The sequence below is a fragment of the Rhinolophus hipposideros genome (genome assembly GCF_964194185.1).
Source record: "Rhinolophus hipposideros genome assembly, chromosome: 12".
Classification (NCBI taxonomy): domain Eukaryota; kingdom Metazoa; phylum Chordata; class Mammalia; order Chiroptera; family Rhinolophidae; genus Rhinolophus; species Rhinolophus hipposideros.
The window spans coordinates 47569423-47581775 of NC_138058.1; the positions used below are offsets into that span (position 1 = coordinate 47569423).

General features: G+C 35.9%; 1 protein-coding gene across 2 annotated transcripts in view; it reads right to left on the bottom strand.

Annotated features, from left to right (window-relative positions):
* Positions 1-12116, bottom strand: part of DYNC2LI1 (dynein cytoplasmic 2 light intermediate chain 1) — a 39307-nt gene extending 27191 nt beyond the window's left edge. Inside the window, exons 1-5 of one of the 2 annotated variants that reach the window (XM_081067926.1) lie at positions 11986-12107; positions 10012-10129; positions 8152-8186; positions 4422-4491; positions 1852-1940 (exon numbers count right to left, since the gene is read on the bottom strand). In XM_081067926.1, coding sequence (XP_080924052.1) covers positions 1852-1940; positions 4422-4491; positions 8152-8186; positions 10012-10129; positions 11986-11993 — 320 coding nt within the window. In that variant the 5' untranslated portion in view covers positions 11994-12107. Of the gene's footprint in view, positions 1-1851; positions 1941-4421; positions 4492-8151; positions 8187-10011; positions 10130-11985 lie in introns of both variants that reach the window. The other variant, XM_081067925.1, reaches the window with a different exon arrangement.
* Positions 12117-12353: the final 237 nt, after the last annotated feature.

Consider the following 12353-nt stretch of genomic DNA (forward strand, 5'->3'; position numbering starts at 1 on the left):
GAAATGTTCGATGCCTCTATAATTATTCTATGAACAGTCACTTTAAAGATAAACAGTATCTAATAGCATTTGGAAATATTATTTTCCCAAGTTGCTGGGCTTTGTCCAACACGAGGAAATTATGTGTCAAATTAATTCCAGTCACAAAACACTCTGAGATTTGCAAGTACATTAGGAGTGAAATGTTTTCCATGAATTCTTTAACAACTCAGCAACCTACTTTGGACCCAAGCCTGTGGCTCCCCTTCTCTCTGTTCATAACCTTGGCTTCTCCTCTCTCCTAAAGCAGGCTCCAGCTGCCCTGGGGTTCTAGAGAAAGGAAGAGCAAGAACTCACAAAGTCAATTATTAAAAAAGTTGTGGAAAGACTTGGTTTCCTATAGAAATCAGAATTTCCATAAGCCCATCAGGCCCAAATCCTGCTGGGCCTAAAAAAGGGGAGAGAGGTAATGTGACAAGGTGATGTGACAAGTGAGGGCCAGAATTGGAGCCAGTTCACAACCTAGGTTAAAAAAAGCCCAACCAACTCCTTTCAGCCTCAGGCCACATTAAATGGCAGCTAGGGTTCCTTCAGCTCCTCCCCCTGCCCATCTCTTCTCAACTACACCACCATGAGGCACCCAAATTCCCAGGCAGCTTCGATTTTTCGTCTCTGTTAAAGGAGGACAAATGAAAAAAACTAAATAGCAGTAGAATTCCATAGTTCTGAAAAATAACGTCAGGGTTTATAAGTGAAATGGTTTATAAGTGAAAAACCAAAATCTAAATGTGTATATAAAACATCCTAAATCTCTATAAAGTATATTTACAAACACTGAAAACAGTGAAAGAAATACCTTGACCTGTTAACAGCAGTTATTTTTTATGTGATTATGAGTGCTTTTTCTTTGTATCTTTCAGTATTTTTCCAAGTTTTCTATATGAGCATACATTACTTTTGTAACAAGCAAAAGACAGCAAATTATACTTCTTTAAAAGAAAAAAAATCACTGGAAAAACAAAGCCAACATTACCTGTAACCAGCCAGTTATGGAAAAAACCAGTTGTCCTGTTAACAAGAAATAATTGCATACTCTAAAGATCTTAATGGCTGAAATACAACAAATAATTGTCAGGCCCTTTGTATTTGGTCCAAGCAACAGCGATGGTTTGTGTTAAACTCTGACAAGAGTAAGATATTTCAGATTCAAAAATTGTTATTTTCCTTGGCCAAGATGGGCTCCCAGGAACACTGAGAAATGTCACAATTTTCCACATCTGACTTGGCCAACATGTGGGAGGCATTGTCAGAAAAACATCACCAAAGAGTTTGAGGTTTGTCCCAAAGTTCTATTTCTTTTTTCTTTTTTTTCAAAGTTCTATTCGTTAAGGTCAGCAAATAAAGAGACTTTCTCCCTCCTCTAACTCATAGTCTTCCCTTGGATGAAGCTTCAATTATTAATTAGCATTAAACTCAAAGGAAGACTTATAATATCCAGCTAAAGAAAAAGTCAGGGCTGAATTAGCTCCTACTTAGATGGGTATTGGAAAGAATTAAGCTTTTCAAATTTATTTTTGCCAATTGTATTCATTGCCCAAGTGTTATTTGACATAGTTTTTGTTTGTTTGCAGGCTTGCAAAATATGTTACTAGTTTGGAATGCCAGCTATCTCACTTTAGCCCAGACCAGAACCTTAGTTCTTTTTAAACCTCTTTGAAAGCACTACAGTTTAAGCACATAGGAAGTAAGCACAAGCCTTAAGCAACATAAAATGGTCCCCCCAAATTCTGATTCACAGAAGCCTACTCATATTTATCCTGTGGACCCTACTGGGCACTTACTAAAAATTGTTCCTGGAGCTGGCTCTCTTACCTTAAGGTGTCACCTGTGATAGGTATGCTGATTAAGTCCAATAAGGAGGTTCCTCCACCTAGTTCCCATAAGTGAGCAATATCTTTTGGCTGGAAAAAAACAGGATTTTTACGTATTAAAATTGTATTTATTTATTTTTTTGAATTTTCAATACTTCTTATACTTCATTAGCACCAGCCAATAATACTTATGGATACAAAATACTGTAGTCCTCCATCCTTGAAAAAGTCCTCCTTTTCTTGGCAGTCAAAACTTTCCTTTCTCTATCCCATCCCTCAAAATGCACCAAAACATATGTTCCCAAGAAAAAGGTGAAACATTAAGAATAATATGTGTATACATAAATGCCCTGATTCTACTAATACCTTAATAAAAGACATAAACAGTGCCCAATTCTATAAATACTACATGTAGCAAACATTCAAATGTGAAAAAAAATAACCAGTTGAAAACATTTGGGGTTATCTTTTTGAAAAGAGTTACAATTCTGGGTAGAAATAAAACGGTTGAATAGGAAAATGTCCTAATTTAGGGAAGCAGACGCTCACAAAATAGATTAGACATACTGGTAAGGCATGAGGAAATGGGACGTAGAGATGGCAGTCCCAGCTGCACATCACTGTCACCTAAGCAACAGTGTAAGGAGACAATTTGTGCCTGACGCTCCTGGGGAATCTGACAGGCTACCCTTGGCAAGACAAGTGGTGGGTGGGGGGACAAGAAGAGACTAAGTAACTGCTTCCCTTTTTATAGGACGCTTAAACATTAGGGGATTGAAAGGGTCAGGCAGCAAAGCAGCTTGGAAATAAGACCGTGACAACCTTGCCAGTTAATGGCATCTCTGCCTCCCCCGTGATGCCAAGGAGAGCCTTCAGGACTCCAAGATTGTGCTTCCTTTAAAATTCTTAGGGAAAAAAACCCCACAAAAAAACAAACAAAAAAAACTCTTAGGAAACATTAAATTTGAGAAAGACATGAATCTTCTAGAATGAATATGGACAAGCTCAACTTGATAGCCCAAAGTTTAATGAAAAAAAATAGGTGAAAAAGAATCACGTGGGTTTTATGTATCTGTTACTGTGAACTTGGAAGAGAGAGATGGTCATTAAAGGCAAGTTTTAGATGAATCTATCTATCTATCTATCTATCTATCTACCTATCTATATCTACATATATAGTTGCATTTTTGACAAATTATCGTCTTATAATAACGAAAATTGTTTTATCATTGATATTTGAATCACTTGTTTGAGGGAGAAATGATATTTCATTGGAAAATCTCCCTTGATTTATAATTTGAGGGAGGAAAGTTTTTTGAGCTCTTCTCAAAAGTTAAGCTTATAAAAATTGTCTCAAAGTTTCCAACAAAAAAGGAAAATTCCATTTCTGGGCTTATCATGTCAAAATTCGTGTGAGTCACAAAAGTAAATTTCTCCTGCATCTCAATGTATTATATTTTTTCTTTCCTTTTTAATTTCACCTTTTTAATAACCAATTTTCACTGGTGAAACCAGGAGGCAACAGGCAGTTTTAACTCTTTGCACATTGTCTAATAATCAAATATTTGTACCAGATCAATCTGTAAAAATTTGTTTATGTATTAGAAGTGGGACCTTTTATACTAGATTGTTCTTCCATAGAGCTAACTTTATTTAAGAAATGACCTCTTTTCATGCGAGAACTCCAAAAGAGAATCCTATTTAGGATTTTTTTATCCCCCTAACATACACTGTAAATTCTCCTTTGATCCTGAATAATTTGTAACTTTCCTCTGAAAGACGCTAAAACAAGTGAAGATAGGATTATAACCAATTAGGGCCTGCAGTCTCAAATAGTATTATCAACTTCAAGATGTATTTGCACCAGAAACTAATACAAAATAATATTGAATGTCAACTATAATTTATATATATATATATGTATATGTATGTGTATATGTATATATATATATATATATATATATATATATATATAATCACGGGATATAAAGTACAGCATAGGGAATACAGTAAATGGTACTGTAATAGCTATGTACGGTGTCAGAGGGGTAGTGGACTTGTTGGGGTCATCATTTTGTGATGTGTGTAAATGTCTGATCATTATGTTGTTTTGTACACCTGAAACTAATAAAAAAAAAGAGATGTATTTGTCAAGATGCTAATAATTTAGATTTTGATAAGTGTATTTTCATAAATATTCCACAGGTTAAGCTCATATTTTTGGCAGATATTTTGGGAGACAGAAGCTAACTCACAATATTATTCTCATTTGAAAGAAGGAAAAATCACATTAATACAATTAATAAAAATATGAAAAAAAAAGTACAATGAAGTTACAAAGGAATCTTATTCTAGCATTTTAAGACATAGCAAATGAGAAGGCTAAAATAGTTTCAGTTTGGGTTGCCTTCATATCTGCTGAATTGCTTTTGAAATTTAAAACTACATAGCTATGAAGTGTACAGCTGGGTATGTTTACTGATTGTAGATAAGATAGAAAATGTAAAACATAGTCAGCATTATCACTTCTCTATCTAAGGGCACAGGAATATCACTTAAAAAGACACTCACTCTGTTATGCCCTTTTGCTCTTCTTCCATATGTATATTCCAAAGCTAAGGTCGGTTTTGGTGGCTCATCCCTGTACAATAAACACAGACAGTATTATCATCATGGGTGGCAGTATTTTCTTATGCTATCCTCTTACCTGATTCATGTTTGCTTCCTCTTAAAATTTTGTTAGTACAGAAGTTACCTTGCGTTGAGGTATTAATAAAAATGATTAAAAATTTATATAAAAACCAATAAGCCTTCATAAAAATATCTTAACAGATTTTAGTGGTAGCTGCAGAGGTGAGATGGCACCTAGAGGCAGTGCTGGGGCAAGTGGTAAAGGCAGTGGGGCTGGCAGTGATGATGACTGTGTTAGGTAGAGCACAGGCCATTGGGAAGCAACAATGTCAGGCTTATGCTCAACCTTGATACTGTATTTCGCCAAAAATAAGATCGGGTCTTATGTTAATTATTGCTCCAAAAGACACATTAAGGCTTATTTTAAGGGGATGTCTTGTTTTTTCATGTACAACAATCTACATGTATTCATTTATTCATGTACAAAAATCTACATTTATTCAAATACAGTCATGTCATCTTCTTCTGGAACATTGTCATAACTCTCCAAACCCCGAATTCCGGCTTGAAGGTCTTGCGACTCCATTTCCTGTAGAACCATTGGCCCCAATCTTCTTAGAGACAGTTCATATCGTTGAAGGAAGCCATCCAGCCAGTGTTGTGATGCTCTAAATTCTTCTGGGGATATTTCTAACTGTGGTGCCATTGCAAGGGCAAATGCTTGAATATCAGCCCTGCATACAACCAAGGCCTTTGCTCTCCTGTTAGCAATCCATTCACAGATGATATCTTCCGGCTCAGGAAATAATGGTTGCCGACCTGATCCACATTTGTGCTTCTTAGCATTTCCCTCCTCCACCTGTTGACTGAGGTTATTGTACTTTGCTCGCCATTTTTGGACCCTTCTGAGATCCAACTTCTTCTCTTTGCAGAAAGCTGTAAGATTCTTGCCCTGGGAGTCCTCCCCGATTCCTTTGTTGTAATCAACAGAATATCTCTTTCTCTTTGCACTTATCTTGTCTGGGGGGTCAAAATATTATTCCCTTTAAATCTACCATTAAACCAAGTGTTAATTGAAGCCTTACAAGACAGGAGTGGCAACAAAAATGATGATAGTTAAGAACGATGGTCCACACAAAAGCGAGGAAAAATTGCAGGCACCAAAATTCAGAAAAGGTTTCTTTATTTCACACAAGTGCATTAAGTACGTCTGTTACAACACTCAATGTATTGAATTATGAAGATTCATGTTAGACACAACCATGTCCGTTCGTTATCACGTGCGCATGTTATTCATGCTTTGTGTTTGCACTCTGGTCATTCGGCAATAAGTCTCAAGTTCATCTTTTTACATCTCGTCCAAGTGGGCACCTTTGGATGTTTACCTCTCATCCAAAGGTGCCCAGTTGGGTATTTACAAATACTTAATTATAATTTATATTATCGTTTATTTTAAGTATTAATGTAAATAATATTTATTTATATTTAATTATATATTAATATTATTATTTTATAATTCAATATGTCCGTCGTGTGTTGCAATGGAGTACTAAATGTATCCGTCTGGCTGATGATCTTAACTGGGGCTTATTTGGAGGGTACGGCTTATGATATGAGCATCCTGAAAAATCATGCTTGGGCTTATTTTCTGGTTAGGTCTTATTTTCAGGGAAATACGGTATGGGGAGCTGGGAACCTAATAACTATCAATTTAATGAAGACATCAGTGGAAGACTGTAACATACTTCTCCATCTTAGATCACGGCTCAGATGTGGGCCTCCTTTATTTAGTGAGAGCTGCAAACAAGTTATGTTAGTAAGCCCTAACTATTGACAAATGATTTGAAAAACATTAAAATGATTTGATGAACTATTTACCCTATAGCTTACATTGTGTGGTAAACATTTTTATGGTATATAGCTAATTATTTAATTTTTTATTGTAGTAGAAAACATAACATAAATTTATGATCTTAACCATGTTTAAATGTACAGTTTAGTAGTGTTAAATGTATTCACACTGTTGTACAGCCAAATTTCTGAACTTGCTCATTTAGAAAACCGAAACTCTAAACCCGTTAAACAACTCCCCATTTTCTCCTCCCTCCAGCACCTGGCAAACACCATTCTACTTTGTTTCTATGAACCTGTCTACTCTAGATACTTCATATGAGTAAACTCATACGGTATTTGTTGTTTTGTAACTAGCATATTTCATTTAGCATATGTCGTCATGGTTCACGGTTCACGGTTCATTATTCCTTTTTAAGGCTGAATAATATTAGTATACATGGATTTTTAATTTGGAGAACAAAAAGAAATAATTTTTAATTTATGATTTATATATTTATGTTTGTTGAATATTTTGTATATCATCCCTGCAGGTATCTTTTTTTCATACATATATAGAATACTATTTAATTATATTTCCTGAAAGATAAAAATTTCCTTTTATGAAACAAAATGCTGCTTTTAAGACAATTTTTATAAACTCTGATATTTAACCTACAATTTGAAGAATTGTCCTCTTCTTTTTAGGGAACTGAAATTCACAACTTTCGATTCAGTTTTGTTATTTCATACCGTATTTCCCCGAAAATAAGACCTAGCCAGACCATCAGCTCTAATACGTCTTTTGGAGCAAAAATTAATATAAGACCCCGTCTTATTTTAATATAAGACCGGGTCCTATATAATATAATATAATATAATATAATATAATATAATATAATATAATATAATATAATATAATACCGGGTCTTATATTAATTTTTGCTCCAAAAGATGCATTAGAGCTGATGGTCCAGCTAGGTCTTATTTTTGGAGAAACACGGTAGTATTTTATACTAGCTGATGTTGTGTTGGATGACTTATTTGTAATGAGAAACACAAGTGGTCTAAAGAGAGCCATGATTCCTGGGGATGAAAAATGATGCACGTATCACTAAGAATGGTACTTCTAAGAAAAAATTTTTCTGATAAAAGGAATTATACAAAGCCAGGATTCTATTATTTATATTCTTTCATAATATTTTTCAAATGAATGATTTCTTTAATGTGACCTTAAGACCAAATTCCATCTCTTTTGATGTTTTTGGAGAAGGTATTAGAAAGATGCATTGGAATGAAGGGAGAGAGAAATATCTTCCAAAATTGGTTGGAGCCTTTCCTTATCAACTCCCTGCAACATTTAACAATTATAATACTAAATTTTGATCTGATGGAATGCTCCTACCATACAGAAGGTTAGGAAGTATATATAACAATGGGAAAATGTACAGTTTGAGGACCAACACTGTGCTTCAAAATTGTATCCATGAGTAATTTGAAGATTACAACTAACATTCAAATAATCACAGACGAGGTAGAATAAAAATAATTTAAATCTCACAGTAGGATAGCCAAAAAGAAAGTAAGTAGGCCGTGTAGTTATGTTCATTTCTCCCTCAATAGGGAAATCCAGTATTAATCCTGTATAATTTTGGGGGAGCTGTTGTTGGCTTTATCTTTAAAGAAGATGTTAAATGCCATACCAAGAATTCACTAAGAATTAAATTATTTTGTTTGGGCCTCAAAATTGTTCTCCTTCCATATGTCTTTTAGAATCTAACTTGCCTTATGCAACTGGAATAAGCAAAAAAATGTAGTCTAAAGGTTAACATAAACTTACCTGTCAAGACACCTTAGAATAATAGTAGTCTTTCCCTGGAAATTAAAAAAAACACACAAAAATACACATTGCGTTAATGTCATCCATATGTAAAATTTTACTATTGTTCATAATTGTGGCCCAAAATAGCTTTTTAATCACTTGAGTGATAAATTACCTGGAAACTAGAAACTTTCAGAATTGTTCCTAAGTTTGATAAGTGAAAAAAGTTAACTGTCAACTTTCCATCACAGTGTAACTACACTGCTATTATTATAATTACAAAGTCCCGCACATGACAAATAGTAGCAAATCATACCTCACTTTAGTGGTCAACTTGGCAGCTGTCTTAAATTTTCTCTTTACTCATCAACGCTAATCACTAGTTAAGCTAATGATTAGTGTCTTCTAAAATGTTTGAATTCCAATTGTTGAAGTGGAAATAAAGAAAAAAGATAACATACAAATAAAGAACATGTTCCAAATATGTTCAAAGTAAGTGATCCAGGTTATGGGTTATAGTACTTTTTTGCTTGTTTTATTTCTATAGGATATACTTACTCTAAGTTTCTTTTTAGGACTACATATATGAATTATTTTAATAAAGTAAAAATAAAAACACTCTGTAACAAAAGGTCCAACCTATTACAAGTAAGGACAAAACAACAGTATAAATGAAAAAGACAGCTCTCAAGCTCAACTTAGTAAACAGAGTTATGTGATTAATAAACGTTTTCTATACAATAACAAGAACATAGCGTCTGGAAATAGAGAGGCTGGCAGAGCTGCTCTTGTCTACCGTAATTAAGCAAAACCTCAAAAATTCTGTTCCATCCTGAGAATTACACATTCGAATAATTCCAGTTGAGAGTTACTAAGATCATGACAGAGAATCTATGACTGATACAGAGTCTGTGACACAGAAGGAATGGCTGAAAGAAGTGAAGATAGAGCTGAAGCAGAAAGACTCATGGAGGAAAGGTCGAGGTTGTTGATTATTTGAAGGGCCATTAACTCTTTGAAGGGCAGTTTTAAAATATTTGAAAATTTAACAAGTAGAAGAGGAAATAGATTTATTCCCAGACTTTTACAGGTCAGAATTAGGACCAAGTGGTGGAAGTTACAATGAAACAGACTTAGGCTGTCTAGTAACTAGGAATTAACAAAAATTGAAACGCTGCCTTGTGGAAGGGAACTCCCCTATTGCTGGAGGCAGCCAAACCTAAACTCTACTATCACTGTCTACAGTGGCTCTTAACCTTTTTGGGGGAGGTGCTGGAATTCTGGGGAAATCTAATTTCCCAGAGAAATGCAGTGATGCACAATCACACACAATTCTGCCTACATTTCTAGGGAGTTCACTGACCCCAAGAAATACCTCATGGACCGCAGGGTAAGAATCCTTATTGCAGAAGACTAGAGAATCTCCAAGTTTCCTTCCATTTCTGTGACTGTAGCTAAGATAAGTGAAGGTTAAGTGTATCATACCCTATATGGTTCCTGTTTTTATTATCTATATGCTTATTTTGGTTGTGACCTGTAAATATGACTATCAGCTTAGCATTTGTGGTGCCTTTGTGCAAACTGGGAAGACATGACTCCGCTGGGTAGTCTAATTAGAAACAAGTGCCCCCTTCCTCCAGCTGCTGTGGCGCACTGCTTGACAGGAAATGTTCAGATGTTAATTACCCACTCACCCAATAGCAGGACGCCCTCAGACACTGCACAACCGGCTCCAAAGGAACCAGCAGGCCAAAGTTGGATCATCTGGTTAAAGCCCTGAAGCAATCACATTTTAATCAATGTATGTATACATCTTACCACTGGTTGTTAAATCATCACAATGCTTGAGGGGGAAAAAAAGTAGGAAAAATGCATTACCCCATTTTTACTGCCAATGAAGAAAACAGATTTTTCTCCAATTTCAACTCCATCACCTTCACTTCCATTACGTCCCTGTTTTTCCACTTCAGCTTTTGCAATTTCCCAGAGAGTTTCACTAAATGAGAGGCAGAAAAACAAAATTCATGGAAACAAAAAGAATCCTTTCCAATTTTTATGTCAAACTCAGAAATTATATGTCAGTCAAATTTACAAAACAAATCATTTTCTGGGGGACAATAAACTGGTAAAATTTCTGAGGATTAGTCATTTTTTTTTGTACTGGTTCATCAAAGAAACATGAAAATGATATGCAGAGCCTTTATCACTATGATTTGAGGGTTTTTTATTCTGGGGCTTCCAGGCAAGGTTGAAAGCTGTGTGTGTTAGCTTCTCAGACACACATGAATGTACAACTTTTGGAAACATACAACCTGAAAACCAATTACATTTAGGAAAATGAAGTAATCCGTAAAAACAGCGTACTAAATAATTCTTGCACCCTGAAATATTTCTGCTTTTTTTTAAATTATAGTTTTGGTTCAAGATTCCCATTTTTAATATATAAAATATAAAGAGGGAAAAAAATCACCCAAAATCACATTCTGAAAATCCTTTCATTCATCTCTCTACATGCATATACAATTTTACACAAATAAGAGTATATCATTTTTTAACTTAAAGTCTAAATGAAAAATGGGGCATTGAACTTAAAAAATATGAGCAAGATCTGATGTGTTGTGAGACCGGGTCTTATATAAAATAATATAATATAATAATATGTTTTTACTATAATATGAGACTGGATATAATAATATATAATATAATATAATATAATATAATATAATATAATATAATATAATATAATATAATATATAATACCAGGTCTTATATTAATTTTTGCTCCAAAAGACACATTAGAGCTGATGGTCTGGCTAGGTCTTATTTTCTGGGAAACACGGTATTCAAGAATCAAAGATGAAGAAAGGGCCTATAGAAGACCAAAAATAGATGTCCCTAAATGTTTGCACTAAAATTCATACATTTATTTCCCAGGTGAGCCCCCAGGGACAGTCCAGTCCTGTCTGCTCTTTATTCACACACCATTCTTTCAAAACCTGATTATCTGCTTTCTGAGTTCCCAGCAGAGGAGAGGAGGTGCTGCAACTAGTCATGCCACGGGTGGAAATTTATAACTACAGCCAGCACTTTATAACTGTAAGCAATTATACAGTGATGGGAAGCTGACAACTTTTCATACTAAGGTTCATAAGCTCAATAGAGATCACACCGCCGATCCACAAGGTGAGAAAACCCGATTTATCCTGCTCTAGGTGATCGACTCTAGGATCCCTGTCTCCCTGATATCCTTATGTTGTTCAGAGAAGGTTTAGGTATGATCTTGAGAATAGGTAATTAAAATTCGCATCATAGAATGAAGAGCTAACATATAGTTTACAGGTCATCAGAAGCCTCTCCTTCAGCCCCTTTCCCCCCACCCCACAGACCCCTTTTAATCGTGACCTTACACTTTCACAATGCTTTCAAGTTTCCCCTCGTTTATTTTTCTGAATTTCTGCATCAGGAGGGGAGTCCCAAAGAAAATGGCTTTGTGATCTAGTTCGCTGCCTGACCCCTGCTCTTAGAACACCCCCTGGCCCACAAAAAACTTTTATTGAATAAGTAAAAGGTTGGAGTTGAATGTTTCAAAATGTCATTCCTTGTCTACCTGCTTTTGTCGGAATCCAAAGGTGCAAGGGTAGTTCCTACGGGTCTCTGATCATTCAGATAAACGTTGCAAGCAGGACAGACCCACAATTATCTTCCACCAGTTGGCCCCGCGTGGGCTCCTGTCCCCAAATACACGGCCCCAGCAGCCTCTCCCTCCCTACCCCTTCCAGGCTAGGTTGGAAAAGAGGGGAGGCTATCGAGGGGCGGAGCGTAAGCCGGGCTCAAGCAGGGTTGCGTGAATACCTGGGCATCGTAGTCTGGCTGCCCAGTGGCGGGGGCTCCGCGTAGGGCCCAGTTTAGAATCAGACAGCAAGCTCCAAGATGGGCCTGGGAGTGCAGGCTCTTTGGTTGCCATAGGAGCGACGTCTCAGTCTGGTTTGCGTACAGAAAGGGGGTATCATGGGAAATGTAGTTCTCAGTGTGTTTTTTCAAGTCTAATGCTCAGTCGGCCTCATTCCCCTCAGGATGTGAGAGAATGAGGTGACATGTGGTAATAAATGTAGGACCTAAAAGCTCTTGGCTGGAAGTGGGTTTTTTTATTAAAAAAATATTCTACTGAGCACCAAATCTATGACAGGGTTCTCTGCTCTCTCTCTTCAGTTATTTTTCTC